At 37.6% G+C, this 15,516-nt stretch overlaps 1 protein-coding gene across 9 annotated transcripts in view; it reads left to right on the top strand.

Annotated features, from left to right (window-relative positions):
- The window catches only part of PMS1 (PMS1 homolog 1, mismatch repair system component), an 85,973-nt gene that overhangs the window by 8,329 nt on the left and 62,128 nt on the right, over positions 1-15,516 (top strand). For 7 of the 9 annotated variants that reach the window (XR_009352113.1, XM_059168602.1, XM_059168605.1 and 4 more), the window contains one exon: positions 8,314-8,496. The exons of 1 other annotated variant lie outside the window; for it this stretch is intronic. Coding sequence is in view for 7 of the 8 variants with exons in the window: in XM_059168602.1 (XP_059024585.1) it covers positions 8,314-8,496 (183 nt within the window). In the remaining variant the exon portion in view is untranslated. Of the gene's footprint in view, positions 1-4,131; positions 4,309-8,313; positions 8,497-15,516 lie in introns of those variants that run through there. One more of the 9 variants, XM_059168608.1, reaches the window with a different exon arrangement.

The raw sequence follows: 15,516 nt of genomic DNA, 5'->3' as shown, positions 1-15,516 counted from the left end.
CTTGTTTGCACCAAGCTCACCTCACTCCCCCAACACTACACTTGAGCAGATCCACCCTTCCTGGTTACATATGCCTCAGTCCCCCCATTTCAAGTCCCCTAGAAGACCAGTGCAGACCTTCCTAACACTGCATCTCCCAACCCATGCACTTCACAGTACCCAGTCCAGCAGTGGCAGCAGGTCTCATTTTGCTGCAGACCAGCACTCATTTTGTTAAAACTGCACACCTGACCTTAGCTGGGGACCAAACACTGCTCACACTAGAAAAAGAGAGTCTCTGCAGAGTGCTGCAGCAAAGGAAAAAGTGGCCAGGACACAGCAGCAGGGCACCCCCTGAAGTGTCAGATTCTGGTGAACAGGGGACATTATCGTACAGGACACTACAGGACTTCTTCACAAGGCCATTACTTTCAACAGCAGGAGATAGAGATGACATGCCTAACACACAGAAACAGAGAATTAGACACAATGAGGAGACAGAAGATATATGTCCCAAACAAGAGAACAGGGCCAAGCATAGTATGAAACCTAAGGAAAATAGAAGTGATACGCCTGATAGAAAACTTAAAGTAATGATCATAAATGTACTCACTGGACTTGAGAAAATAATGGAGGACATCATTGACATCCTTAACAAAGAGGTAAAAAAGAACCATGGATGAAGAACCCAATAAATGAAATTAAAAATACACTAGATGGAAAAGTAGGGTAGAGGATGCAGAGGAGCAGATTAGCAAACTGGAACACAAAGTAATGGAAAGTAATCAAACTGAACAGGTGAGAGGAAAAAAAAAAACTATACAGAATGAGAAAAGATTTAGTGAACTCAGCTACTCCATCAAACATAGTAACATTGGAATTATAGGGATCCCAGAAGAAGAAGGAGAGAGAGAAGGGTGGAGAAATTTTATTTGAAGAAATAATAGCTGATGGGCTGCGTGGGTGGCTCTGTGGGTTGAAGCCTCTGCCTTCGGCTTGGTTCATGATCCCAGGGTCCTGGGATTGAGCCCCACATTCGGCTCTCTGCTCAGCAGGGAGCCTGCTTCCTCCTCTCTCTCTGACTGCCTCTTTGCCTACTTGTGATCTCTGTCTGTCAAATAAATAAATAAAATCTTTAAAAAAAAAAAAAGAAAGAAATGTCCCTAATCTGAGGAAGGAAATAGAGATCCAGATTCAGAAGGCACAGAAGGCCCCCAACAAAGTCAACCCAAAGAAGCACACACCACGCCACATAATAAAATAGCAAAAAGTAGTCATAAAGAGAGAATCTTAAAAGCAGCAAGAGAAGAGAAGACCTTTACATACAAAGGAAACCCCCATAAGCCTATCAGTGGATTTTTCAGCAGAAACTTTGCAGGCCAGAAGGGAGTGGCATGATATATTCAAAGTGCTGAAAGGAAAAGACTGGTAGCCAAGGATACTGGATCCATCAAGGCAGTCATTCAGAATAGAAGAGATTAAGAGTTTCTCAGACAAAAGTTAAAGTAATTCATGACCATTAAACCACCACTTCAAGAAATGTTAAAGGGGACTCTTTGAGTGGAAAGTAAAGACCATAAGTAGGAACAAAAAAAGTAGGAAGCACTAAAGCAATTTAAAAAAGTATTCTGTAAAAATCAGTCAAGGGTTTCATGAAAGGATATTAAATATGATATGATGTATCTGTAACATTAGCGGAGAGAAGTAAAGAATGGGTTCAAACTTAATGACCATCCACTTGATATAGATTGCTGTAGGCAGAAAATGTTATGTACAGGGCGCCTGGGTAGCTCAGTGGGTTAAGCCGCTGCCTTCGGCTCAGGTCATGATCTCAGGGTCCTGGGATCGAGTCCCGCATCGGGCTCCCTGCTCAGCAGGGAGCCTGCTTCCTCCTCTCTCTCTCTGCCTGCCTCTCTGCCTACTTGTAATCTCTCTCTGTCAAATAAATAAATAAATAAAATTTAAAAAAAAAAAAAAGAAAATGTTATGTACAGACCAAATGGTAACTACAAATCAAAAACTAGAAGTAGATATGCAAAAAAAAGAGAGAAAGGAACCCCAGTATATCATTAAAGAAAGCCAACATATCTTGAAAGAGAGCAAAAAAAAGAAAGGATCAGAGAAGAGCTACAAAACCAACCACAAAACAAGTACCAAAATGGTAACAAATATATATCAATAATTATTTTGAATGTAAATGGACTAAATGTTCCAATCAAAAGACATAAGGTGATGGAATGGATAATAAACCAAGAAGCGTCCATATACTGCCTGTGGGTCTCGTTTCAAACCTAAAAACACTTGTTGAGTGAAAATGGGGAGTGGAGAAACATTTTTCATACAAATGTATGTCAAGAGAAAGCTGGGGATGTAGTGCTTATATTGGACAAATCGACTTTATTTTTTTTTAAAGATTTTATTTCTTTTTATTAGAGAGAAAGGGGGAACAGCAGGCAGAGGGAGATGGAGAAGCAGGCTCCCTGTACCCTGTGTGGGGCTGGATCCCGGGACGTTGAGATCACGGCCTGAGCCAAAGGCAAATGCTTAACCAACTGAGCCACTCAGACATCCCAGACAAAACAGACTTTAAAACAAAGATAGTAACAAGAGGCTAAGGACACTAGACTCCTAAGGGAAGAATCCAATAAGAACACATAACAATTTAAATATTTATGCACCCAATATGGGAATACCCAAATGCATAAAACAACTTAATAGCAAGCAGAAAGGAACAAATAATCGTAGGGAACTTAAAACACCCCACTTTATATCAATGGACAGGTAATCTACAAGGAAAGAGTGGCTTTGAATGACACTTTGGACCAGATGGATTTAATAGATATATGCAGAACATTCCATCCTAAAACAGAATACACATTCTTTTCAAGTACACATGGAACATTCTCCAGAATAGATCACATATTAGGCCACAGAATAAGTCTCAACAAATTCAAAAACATTAGTCATATACTATGCATCTTTTCTGACCATAATGCAATGAAACTAGATAACAAGCACAAGAAACAATCTGGAAAGAGCACAGCTACGTGGAGGTTAAATAATATGCTACCAAACAATGAATGGATCAGCCAAGAACTAAAGAAGAAATAAAAAAATACATAGAGAGAGACAAAAGAAAATGAGAATGTAATGCTTCAAAATCTTTGGGATGAAGCAAAAGTGAGTCTGTGAGGGAAGTTTATAGCAATAAGGGCTTCCTCAAGAAGTAAGAAAAATCTCAAATAACCTAACCTTACAATAAAGGATCTAGAAAAAGAACAAATCCAAAACCAACAGAAGGAAGGAAATAATAAAGACTAGAGCAGAAATAAATGATACAGAAACTAAAAAAATGTAATAGAACAATCAATGAAAGTAGGAGGTGGTTTTTAGAAAAGATCAACAAAATTGTTAAACCATTAGTCAGATTCATCAAAAAAAAAAAAAGTCAAAGTCATAAATGAAAGGAGAAATAACCAATATCATAGAAAAACAAAGGATTGTAAGAATATTATGAAAAATTATATGCCAACAAATTGGACAACCTAGAAGAAATGGATAAATTCTTAGAAACATATGAACTAACAGAAAGTGAAACAGGAAAATAGAGAAAATTTGAATAGACTAATTATCAGCACTGAAATTTAATCAGTAATCAAAAAATTCCCAACAAACAAAAATTAAAAATGAGCTGGCTTCACAGGGGAATTCTACCAAACATTTAAAGAAGAGTTAAGACCTATTCTTCTCAAATTATTTGAGAAAACAGAAGAGGAAGGAAAACTTCCAAATTCATTCAATGAGGTCAGCATTACCCTGATACTAAAACCAGATAAAGACACCACAATTAAAGATAACCACAGACCACCATCTCTGATGAACACAGATACAAAAATCCTCAAGAAAATCTTAGTAAACCAAATCTAATGATACATTTTAAAAAATCATTCACCATGATCAAGTGGGGTTTATTCCTGGGTTGCAAGGATTTTTCAGTACTTGGAAATCAATAAATGTGATACATCAATAGGATAAAAATCTTATGATTTATTTTAATAGATGGATAAAAAGCACTGGACAAAGAACAACATCCATTCATGATAAGAACTCTCAACAACGTAATTTTAGAGGGAGCATACTGCAACATAATAAAGGCCATATTTGAAAAACCCACAGCTGCCATCATACTCAGTGGTGAAAAACAGCTTTTCCCTTACTGTAAGGAACAAGACAAGGATGTCTACTCCCACTACTTTCATTCAGCCTACTTCCAGGAAGTCCAAGCCATAGCAGCCGAACAACAAAAAGGAGTAAAAGGCATCCAAATTGGTAAGGAAGTAAAACTTTCACTTTTTGCAGATAATGTATGTAGAAAACTCTAAAGACTTCACAAAAAAAAATTACTAAGGACTGATAAGCAAATTTAGTAAAGTTACACAATAAACAACATCCAGAAATCTGTTGCATTTCCATATACTAATAATGAAGCAATAGAAAGAAACTAAGAAAACAATCCCTTTTACAACTGCACCAAAATTAATAAAGTACTTGGGAATAAATTTAACCAAGGAGGTGAAAGACCTCTACTCTGAAAACTTATAACACTGATGAAAGAAATTGAAGACAATACAAAGAAATGGAAAGACCTTCCATGCTTATTGGTTGGGAGAACAAATATTGTTAAAATTGTACCCAAAGCAATTTACACAATACAGTCCCTATCAAAATACCAATAGCATTTCTAACAGAACTAGAACAAAGAGTCCTAACATTTGTATGGAACCACTACACAAATAGACAAAGCAATCTTGAAAAAGAAAAAACCAAAAGTATCACAATTCCAGACTTACAAAGCTGAAGTAATCAAAGCAGTATTGAGAAGGGTATGTGTTGTGCTGAGCCCTGTGTATTGTGTGAGACTAATGAATCACAGACCTGTAACCCTGAAACAAATAATATATGTTAAAAATAAAAAAATAAATAAAAATTAAAACAGTATGATACTGGCACAAAAATAGACACATGAATCAGTGGAACAGAATAGAAAACTCAGCAGTAAATCCACAATTACATGGTCAGTTAATCTTCCACAATGGAGTCAGGAACATGCAATGGAAAGAAGACAGTCTCTTCAACAATGGGTGTTGGGAAAACTAGAAAAGGATGAAACTAGACCACTTTCTTACACCATACACAAAAATAAACTATACAGATTAAGGACCTAAATGTGAACCTGAAACCATAAAATCCTAGAAGCTCACACAGGCAGTAATTTGATTTCGGCCATAACAATATTAACATTTTTTCTAGATAATGTCTCCTGAGACAAGGGAAATATAGCAAGAATAAACTGTTGAGATTAAATCACCATAATTGGGACTACTATTAGGACTACATCACCAAAAAAAGCAAAGGAAACAATAGAAGATAATGTACCATATAGGAGAAGATCTTTTCAAATGACATTTCCAGTAAACAGTATCCAAAATATATAAAGAACTGTTGTTACAATTCAACACAAGACCCAAATAATCTGGTTAAAAAATGGGCAGAGGACATGCATGGACATTTTCCCAAAGAAGATATTAAGATGGCCAACAAAGACCTGAAAAGATGTTTACATCACGCATCATCAGAAAAAGGAAAATCAAAACTGTAATGACATACCACCTCACACCTGTCAGAATGGCCAAAGTCTAAAAAATAAGAAGCAAAAGGTATTGGAAAGGATGTGGAAAAAAAGGAACCCTCTCACAGTGCTGGTGGAAATGCAAACTCTACAGTCACCATGGAAACCAGTATATAGGTTCATCAAAAAAAGTTAAAACTATCCTGTAATTATCATAGTACTGGGTATTTACCCAAAGAATACAAAAACACTAATTCAAGGGGCTGCATGCACTCCTATGTTTATAGCATCATTACTTAAAATAGCTAAATTATGGAAGCAGCCCAGGTGTGCATTTATAGATGAATGGATCAAGAAGTGGTGTATATATGCAGTGGAATATTATTCACCTATAAAAAGTAAAATCTTGCCATTTGCAACAACATGGGTGGAACTAGAGAATATAATGTTAAGTGAAATAAATCAAGGAAAGATAAATACTGTATGATTTTATTCATATGTGGAATTTTGGAGACAAAACAAATGAGCGAAGGAAAAAAGACAAACCAAGAAACAGACTCTTTACTACAGAAAACAGATTATTACTAGAGGGGAGGTGACTGTGGGGATGGTGAAATGGGTGAGTGGGATTGAGAGTACACTACCTTGTTGAGCATTGAGTAATATATGCAACTGTTGAATCACTATATTACACACCTGAAACTAATAACACTATGTTAACTACACTGGAATTAACAATTTTTAAAAAATAGTAGGCTGTTTAGTTTTTGAGGAGTCAAAAGTTATATGTGGATTTTTGATGATGTGGGAGTCCGTACCCCTAACCCCGACATTCCATGGTCAACTGTTTTGTAAACTCTATAAACATGGAAATTCATTAAACCCAAAGAAAGGCAGCTTTTTATTTTTTTAAGGTATTTCCTCTAGTAAAATCTGATTAGAATACAGTTGATAATAAGTCGGATTAGATACTTATATTTGGTAGATTTCACTTATGAATCTTACTTAGGCAAACAGACATTAACTCTTTTTTTTTTTTTTTTAAGGTTTTTTATTTATTTATTTGACACAGAGAGATCACAAGTAGACAGGCAGAGCAGAGAGAGATAGGGAAGCAGGCTCTCTGCTCAGCAGGGAGTCCGATGCCGGACTCGATCCCTTGACCCCGAGATCATGACCTGAGCCGAAGGCAGCGGCTTAACCCACTGAGCCACCCAGGCGCCCCAGACATTTACTCTTAAAGCTCTCTGAAAGAAAAACATGTTTTTAAAACTATTGTTAGGAAGCCAATGGAACTCCTCTTAGAAAAGTACACATTTATACCTGACTTTATATTTTAATGTCTTGATATTTATCAGTTCCTGTTTTGTAGAGTTTTAAACTATATTATTTTGCTTTATACAGTTAAGACCTGTTTTATTATGATTACGTATAATAATAATTGTCCTGACTAGAAATATTTTCATAATTAATTACAGTTGATATAATTTAAAAATTTAAACAAATCTTTGTGTTATTTTACTCAGATGCCTGGACTTCTTATTTGTATTGCAAGATTTGTGTTTCTGTAGCTAATGATTTTTCTATAAAATGAAGCTGCCAGGGGCACCTGGGTGGCTCAGTGGCTTAAAGCCTCTGCCTTCTGCTCAGGTCATGATCTCAGGGTCCTGGGATCGAGCCCTACATCAGACACTCTGCTCAGCAGGGAGCCTGCTTCCTCCTCTCTCTCTGCCTGCCTCTCTGCCTACTTGTGATCTCTGTCTGCCAAATAAATAAATAAATAAATAAATAAATAAAATCTTAAATAAATAAATAAAATCTTAAAAAAAAAAATGAAGCTGCCAGAATGTTTCCAGGATGTTAATTTTTGATTGAGAGAGAGAGATGAGGAACTAAATCTTAGGTAAGATTTCAATAAGACTTCATTACCTTGCATATCTAATTGACCTAAAAAGTACTGACACACAGATTTATATAAATTTAGGTTTTTGTTGGTTATTATTTTTAAATAAGGTCTTTGTAATTATAAGAAGATCTCTATAGGAATTTAGATTTTGTTTTTTGTGTGTATTCATACTAGTATTAGATTAGGAACACTAGACTATGAGTTGAGTTTGGGGGTTTTTTGCCCTCATTTTTCAAATGAAGACCTCACAGAGATTGCCAAATTAGTGTATTAGCATCTTTCTGTTCTCTGTTTGCAAAAAGAACTTCAGAAAGTCATTATGTGGTAAATGTTATTAAAGGGAGAAAGTATTAAAGTCAGGATGAATAATGTTAATTGCTAGACTCTTTAGTGGGTAGAACCAGCTGCTGACGGTGATCGTATTCTGTTTTGGTTTGTTTTTGTTTTTTTTTTTTTTTTTTGAGAGATTATATGTGCAAAAGTATATATAATTTAGTAGAATTTTCTTAGTGAAGTTTAAATGTGAATTTAAACACAAGTATCCATGATGCTGAAACAATTCAAGGGAGCCTTAAAGATTAGACTGACCTTCTTTTTTTACCGTTGAATCTGAGGCCAGGGAAAACAAGGGACTTGCCCATTGTATCATAGTTAGGAATTAATAGAGTTAAGAATTTGAACTCTTACTTTCTTAATATTAAGTTTCCATAAAAAAATAAATGACACGATTGTTTCTCTTGTGTTTCTTGTGGGTAACAGTTGACTGCCTTTATATACTAAAAATAGTCTCTTTTTGTAGGAGAACTATGGATTTGATAAAATTGAGGTACGAGACAATGGTGAGGGTATCAAGGCCATTGATGCACCTGTCATGGCAGTGAAATACTATACTTCAAAAATAAATAGTCATGAAGATCTTGAAAATTTGACAACTTATGGTTTTCGTGGAGAAGCCTTGGGATCAATTTGTTGTGTAGCTGAGGTAAGGTAATATATATTGACCTCTCTAGTGATTTCATAATCACAGAGTGATAGCATTAAGAGAAAATGAATGGAGGTTTTGGCAAAAAGTATGGACTTTTTTTATTGTGGTAGAATATACATAACATAAAATTTATAATTTAATCCCTTTTTTTCCATTTTTTTAATTGTGTTATGTTAGTAACATACAGTACATCATTAGTTTTTGATGTAGTGTTCCATGATTCAGTGTTTGCTTCTAACACCCAATGATCCACGCGATACATGCCCTCCTTAGTACCCGTCACTGGGCTCACCCATTTCCCTACACCGCTCCCCTCTAAAACTGTCAGTTTCTTTCTCGGAGTCCATAGTCTCATGGTTCGTCTCCCCTTCCAGTTTCCCCTGCTTCATTTTTCCCTTCCTTCTAATGTCCTCCATGCTATTCATTATGTTCCACTTTTTTTTTTTTTCTTTAAAGATTTGGGGCTCCTGGGTGGCTCAGTGGGTTAAGCCCCTGCCTTCAGCTTGGGTCATGATCTCAGGGTCTTGGGATTGAGGCCTGCATCGGGCTGTCTGCTCAGCAGGGAGCCTGCTTCCCGCCCCCCCACACCCGCCCTCTCTGCCTATTTGTGATCTCTCTGTCAAATTAAAAAAAAATCTTAAAAGATTTTATTTATTTATTTGACAGAGAGAGAGAGAGAGAGAGAGAGAGAGAATACAAGCAGGGGGAGCAGCAGGCAGAGGGAGAGGGAGAAGCAAGCTGCTCCACATGGTGCAGGAAGGCTGATGTGGGGCTCGAGCCCAGGACACTAGCATCATGACCTGAGCTGAAGGCAGCTGCTTAACCAACTGAGCTCCCAGGTGCCCCTTAACTTGACTTACTCTAAACCCTAGCTGGTCAGAGGCGGATTGGGTTTGAGAACTTTGCTCTCCTGACCCTGGTTATGGTGCTTTCAGTGTTTATAAACCCCTCAGTTCAGAGCCTGACCAACTTTTTTGCATAGTACCAATTACATTTCACTGCCTCTGCATTGGATTTCATAACTAGTTTGTGTCAAAGCCTGTCTAGAACCTTGATCTAGTAGTGTTTGATCACACTGCTGTGTACTAGTTTCTTTGTGCTGTACTAGATTATTCTGTGTATTGGGCTGTATTTTATAGTGTGATAGTCTCTGTGTCCTGTGTGTGTCCACTGGCTGTGTATCCCTGCATTTGTGCTCTGCTGGCCATCTCTACTTGGGTGAGAATGCTCAGGTACAATCAAATGGTAGAACTTTACGTTTCAGAAAAGTGGCATGTACACGAGATACTGTTACTTTTCATCCATTCTCACAGCAGTCATATATATATATCTCCATGCTTACTGTGGTCTTCCCTCTTTCATTCTGCTCTTAAAGTGCTGGGAGCTCCAGTGGCGCAATCGGTTAGCGCGCGGTACTTATACTGCTCTTAAAGTGCTGGCATGGTATAGGTCTTCTCCATTTTTTTGTGAAAAGAGCCCCTGCTCAGTATTCACTTTTGTCTTTTGGAGCTCTGTGAGGTGATGCCGAAGTAACAAAGAAAAATTGTGGTTGGGGAAGGAGCTGGTCTTAAAAGTGGGAGAGTTTGATATTCTACTACAGAGGTAGACTAGGGGCCCTTGTGTGTTAGAATATAGACGGCTAGGGGCCCGTGGGTGGCTCAGTTGCTTAAGCGTCTGACTCGTAATTTTGGCTCAGATTGTACTCTCGCTGTTGTGATATGGATCCCATTGTTTGCTGGGTTTGGTGCTGAGCTGGGAGTCTGCTTCAGATTTTCTCTTCCCTCCCCTCACCCCTGCCCCCCACTCGCATACACACCTTTTTTCTCTCTCTCAAATAAATAAATAAAAAGAAGAATCCAGATGTTATTGCTAAAGTAGGAAAAGCCTTGTCCTTAAGTGCATTCTGCTTAAAACCTCTATTCAAAATCTTGCATACCCCTTGCTTTCTGTGCTTCCGTATCCGTCCCAGCACTTGCTTTATTTAGAGTTCACCGAGTCTCCAAATAGATTTTAGGGAAGAGCAAGTAGAGGGTACAGCTCACTGGGCATTGCCCATCTTTCTCCCTAGAGACCATATCTGGGAACCTACAGCCCTGGCATCTTGCAGAAAGTGTGTTTTTTAAGTGGGTTCAGATTTATACCAGGGAACCTCTGAAACTCCCAGTACTAGCACATACTATTGTTTGAACTCCTGGTAGCTATTTTAGAAATAATATAATTTATTTTTTTTAAGATTTTATTTATTTACTGACAGAGAGGGAAAGAGAGGGAGGAAGTATAAGCAGGCAGAGTGGCAGGCAGAAACAGTCTTCTTGCTGAGCAGAGAGGCTCACATGGGACTCGATCCCAGAACTCTGGGATCATGACTTGAGCTACAGGCCCAAAGGCTTAACCAACTGAGCCACGCTGGTGTCCCAGAAATCATGTATTTCTTTTTTTGTTTGAGAACACAATTATTTGATTTTTTTTTTTTAGCTGCTGTCCAAACTTGTTAGTTTTTTGGGGTTTTTTAAGATTTTATTTACCTAACAGAGAGAGAGAGCGCGCGCACAAGTAGGCAGAGCAGCAGGCAGAGGGAGAGGGAGAAGGAGGCTCCCTGCTCAGTGGGGAGCCTGATGTGGGACTTGATCCCAGGACCATGGGATCCTTACCTGAGCTAGAGGCAGACGCTTAACCATCTGAGCCACCCAGGCACCTCTGAACTTGGTAGTCTTTAAGGTATATTTTGGCAAAGTATTGTTAAATAATGTAAAATTTAGCATCTCTGGGTTTTCAGAAATTAATTTGTGAATTTTAGTGTAGTTGACACTCTAGTTTCAGTTACACAACTTAGTGATTTGACAAGTTTATACATTATGCCGTCTTCACTACAACTGTAGCCAACGTGTCTTGATATATCACTATTACATTGTTGATTACATTCCTCTATGCTGTGCCTCTTGGGTCCCATGACTTATTCAGTCCATATCATTGGAAACCGGTACTCCTTTTATTCAGAGGTGGACTCTAAGGGAAAACCCACAAATGAATAAACAAGCAACAAGTCATTTCTGTATTTTCTATAAGATGTATGTAACCTTTCAAAACTGAAATTGGTTATTATCAGCTTTGTCTACTAGGTGGCAGCACTATACTTAGTCTTTTTAAAATACATGGCAATGAGCCATGTGATTTATCCAAATCTTTACTGTAGTTCTGATTTTAAATGGCAGTTTTGCAAGTCTCTGTCTAGTGGTACTCTATTTTGTTTCTTTATTTGACTACTTAAGCCCAGTTGATATCCAAGTTTATCATTTTGTCTTTTGTTTTATTTTTGAGGCATTTGAATGCCTTGAGTATAAATACTTAAAATAATTTATCAGAATTACTGGAGGAATAAAGGAATTGTCAGACTACCAGGATACTATAAGACTGTAAACTTCTTAAAAATTATATTCAGTTTACACATTGTAAAGTCAAATGTTTATCTTACAAAACATTACCAGCATTTTATGTAATCTATTTTCTTGTAAATCTTTGGGAAAACCACACATAGATAGATACATGTGTGCATATTTTACGTATGTGGACTCAAGGTCAAGATATACACCATAATCAGCACCCCTGAAGGTGTTCTCCTGCTCCCTCCCACTAGGTAACAGCTATTCTGACCTCTATCAGTATAGATTAGTTCTGCCTGTTCTTGAACTTGATGTAAATGAAATCTTAACAATATGTATTTTTTCGTCACAGATTTCATAATGATGATTTGGGTTTGCTTGTTTCTGAAAGCTAAAGCATCATCAAAAATCTAGATTCAGAAGGGATCCTGGTAGGACCCCGGTTCACTGCCAGATCCCCATCATCAGGACGGAGTCCATTCCCCTAGCTCCCTGGTATTGGCACTGAAGCGCAAAACAGAGTCTCTCTCTGAAGACTGCCCTTACCTCAGCTGAACAGGGCAACCTGCATCCAATGACTGACTAAAGAGGGATTATAAATGTTCTATTCCAATTCAGAGCAACTCTGCCATGCTATCTCTGGGCCAAAGTGACCCTCCAGGGTCAGCCACATCCTTGTTTGTGACTGCAGAGCCCTATGTCTCTTTCTGCTCTGCCATCACAAGTGATCATCTCGGGAGCACTCACAGTGAGCTTCCTGCTCCCCAGTGTCCCTCTCGATCTGTGGTACGGGTGAGCCACCAAAAAATTTAGATCTCCTGTGGTTCTGTCTCATATGACTGATGAAGCCAAATGCCAGGTTTTCTTACTCCAACTTTGAAACATAGTCTAATAAACAGTCAGCTACTATTTAACTATCTGTTGTATGCAGGGTGCTGTGCTAAGTAGTTTACTTTAGAAGAACTGTGCCCAGGGCAGTAAATGGAATATGAAAATTGTGACCTATTTAGGGACATATAATGTGTCCATGGCAAAGCCAAGAATTCAGTTCCAATATCATGTCTCCTAGTACTGAGTTTACCACAGTAGCTCATGCTGCCTTCTTACTAGTATGATTGGAGAGATATTTATTAGTTTAAAAATACCTCGTACTGGGGCACCTGGGTGGCTCAGTGGGTTAAAGCCTCTGCCTTCGGCTCGGGTCGTGATCTCAGGGTCCTGGGATCGAGCCCCGCGTCGGGCTCTCTGTTCAGCGGGGAGCCTGCTTCCTCCTGCCTCTCTGCCTACTTGTGATCTCTGTCTGTCAAATAAAAAAAAATAAAAAAAATAAAAAATAAATAAAAATACCTCGTACTAAAATAGTGAATATAATATACTCAGGCCTGCAGCCATAAGCTCAGTAGATGATATCAAGGAGTAGTCAAGTTGGAACTTATGTGGGAGGATTCTGAATAGTGTTTCAGAAATACAGAAACTAATATATGCTTGTTAAGGTCAATTAGATTTAAAAAATTTTATTGAGGAATTATAGTTATTAATAAGTGCTTTTTGGGGAGGAAAGATCACTTTTTAAATTTAATGAATATTCTTCACTCAGAACTGAAATTTCACGTATAGACATCACATATTTGTTTTAAAGGCTCTAATTTATTTTGAAAATCTTCGGGCAGAGAGTACTTTTTTTTAAGTGGTTACTTGTGCTGGGTAGTATTCTGCTCCATGAAGTTCTTTGTGTGTATTTTTTTGATGGGATAACATGATATGTGGTTCTTTTTTTTAAAATTTCAATTAACCGCCAACATTAGTTTCAGATAGAGTGTTCAGTGATTCTTCAGTAGCCCGTAACGCCCAGGGCTCCTCATTTCATGTGTCCTCCTTAATGCCCGTCCCCCAGTTACCCCATCCCCCGACCGACCTCCCTTTCCGCAGTCCTCAGTTTGTTTCCAAGGATCCGGAGTCTCTCTTGGTTTGTCTCCCTCTCTGATTTCTACCGTTCAGTTTTCTCTCCCTTCCCTTATGATCGTCTGCACTATTTCTAGGTTCATTTTTGTTTTACATTTCATTAAACCTCATGGCTTAAAGGGGGGCAAAATCGGAAGCTTTATGATTCTGTTTTGAATATGAAAGTTGGGACTTCTTAATTGTGGGCCCTCTTATCTAAAAGATAGGAGGAAGCCCCAGAATCATTTTGATAATTTCCTCCCTCCTGTTCCATACTGTAGGATACATCCTGTGTTCTTTAAAGCCATGGTTGATAGAGCTTTCATTGGAATAGACACAGGAATTTTTGAAGCAGTGGGATATCCTGGTTTCTAAGGAATTTTTGAAGCAGCGGGGTATCCTCCTTTAAGTGCAGCCTCCTCACAGGTAATGGAACTCTTGAAAAGGAGAGAAGTCAGAGCCAAGATTTCCCTGTTGTTAGTCTCCCAGAGTGAATTATCCGGCAGAAGTTCTGACGTCAGAGCTCTTGTATTAGTGTAAACTCTGCCAGGTGGGCATATTCACACCCAGAAAGGAAAAGGCATTTCAGTGATCCAGGCAAAGCTGATATTTCTCCTGAATCATGAAGGCCATTTGCCTTAGTTTTCAGACTCCTGTTTCCTGTGTCAAAGTATTCATCCAAAAGTCAGCAAAAAAATAACAAAATTTTAACAAAATTATCTTAAATGAATTTTTGCCAAGAGAGGTTTTTTGTTTGTTTGTTTTGGTTTTGCATGAATTAAGAGGACATATCCTAAGTTTTAAATTTTAGTTTTATCTAAAATATTGAGAAACATTATGCTTATTTAAAGTTTAAATGCTTTTATGTAATTTAACTTTTTGTTAGTATTATAGTTCCCTTGAAACTCAATAATTGGACTCAAAAGTCAGTTTTTAATAACATAGCTAATATAACCTATAAGGTTCTCTGAGAACTTTAAAATAAACTTTTAAAAATTCTTAAAATAAATTTATTTAGTTCTTCTTTTGACACTGCTAGATTCATTGTGCCACAGTTCATTAACATCTCTAGTAAGAAGCACAAGTAATAGTTTGTACTGTTAGAGATGCATCCGATGGTAGAGTTACTAAGGGTTCAAATTTGTTAGCTCCTGCAGAGCAAACACATTCTAAGCTTGTGCCTAGTCCAAAAAAAGGTTTCCTGCCCAGGACACAGGGTCATATGATGAAATGAACTCTTGAAATACAATTCCTTCCTCTGAGGAACACATTGTATTTCATGAATCTGTGAAACATGCTTATGTGTTATCCTTCGCGGCCTTTCACGTTCTGATTTTAAAAGAATTTAACATTCTAAAATAATATTGTATTCTTTTTTTTTTTTTTTTTTACTTTAATGCAGCTATTACAGTGGGACCAGTGAGGTCCTGTTTTGATTTTTAGCATATCAGTTTATTCATCTAGGCTAGAGTGTATTTACTGTTAACTAATACGTTTAAAGAATGAACAAGTTAATAACTATGAAATGCTTTGTAAGTAGTCAAGACAAATACCCATGTAACTTTGTAAAGTAGCATCATCTTCATCTTATCATTGCCTTCCTCTTGATGATGGTAGAGTAATCATTTATTCAAGGCCATCTAACCAAGCCACTGGCATAGTTAGTACTAGAACTCAGAGTTCAGGGCTACTTTTG

Source organism: Mustela lutreola, chromosome 3 (assembly GCF_030435805.1).
Source record: "Mustela lutreola isolate mMusLut2 chromosome 3, mMusLut2.pri, whole genome shotgun sequence".
NCBI lineage: Eukaryota > Metazoa > Chordata > Mammalia > Carnivora > Mustelidae > Mustela > Mustela lutreola.
Note: the sequence above shows the minus strand (reverse complement) of the source record. Positions and strands in the feature narration are given on the sequence as shown.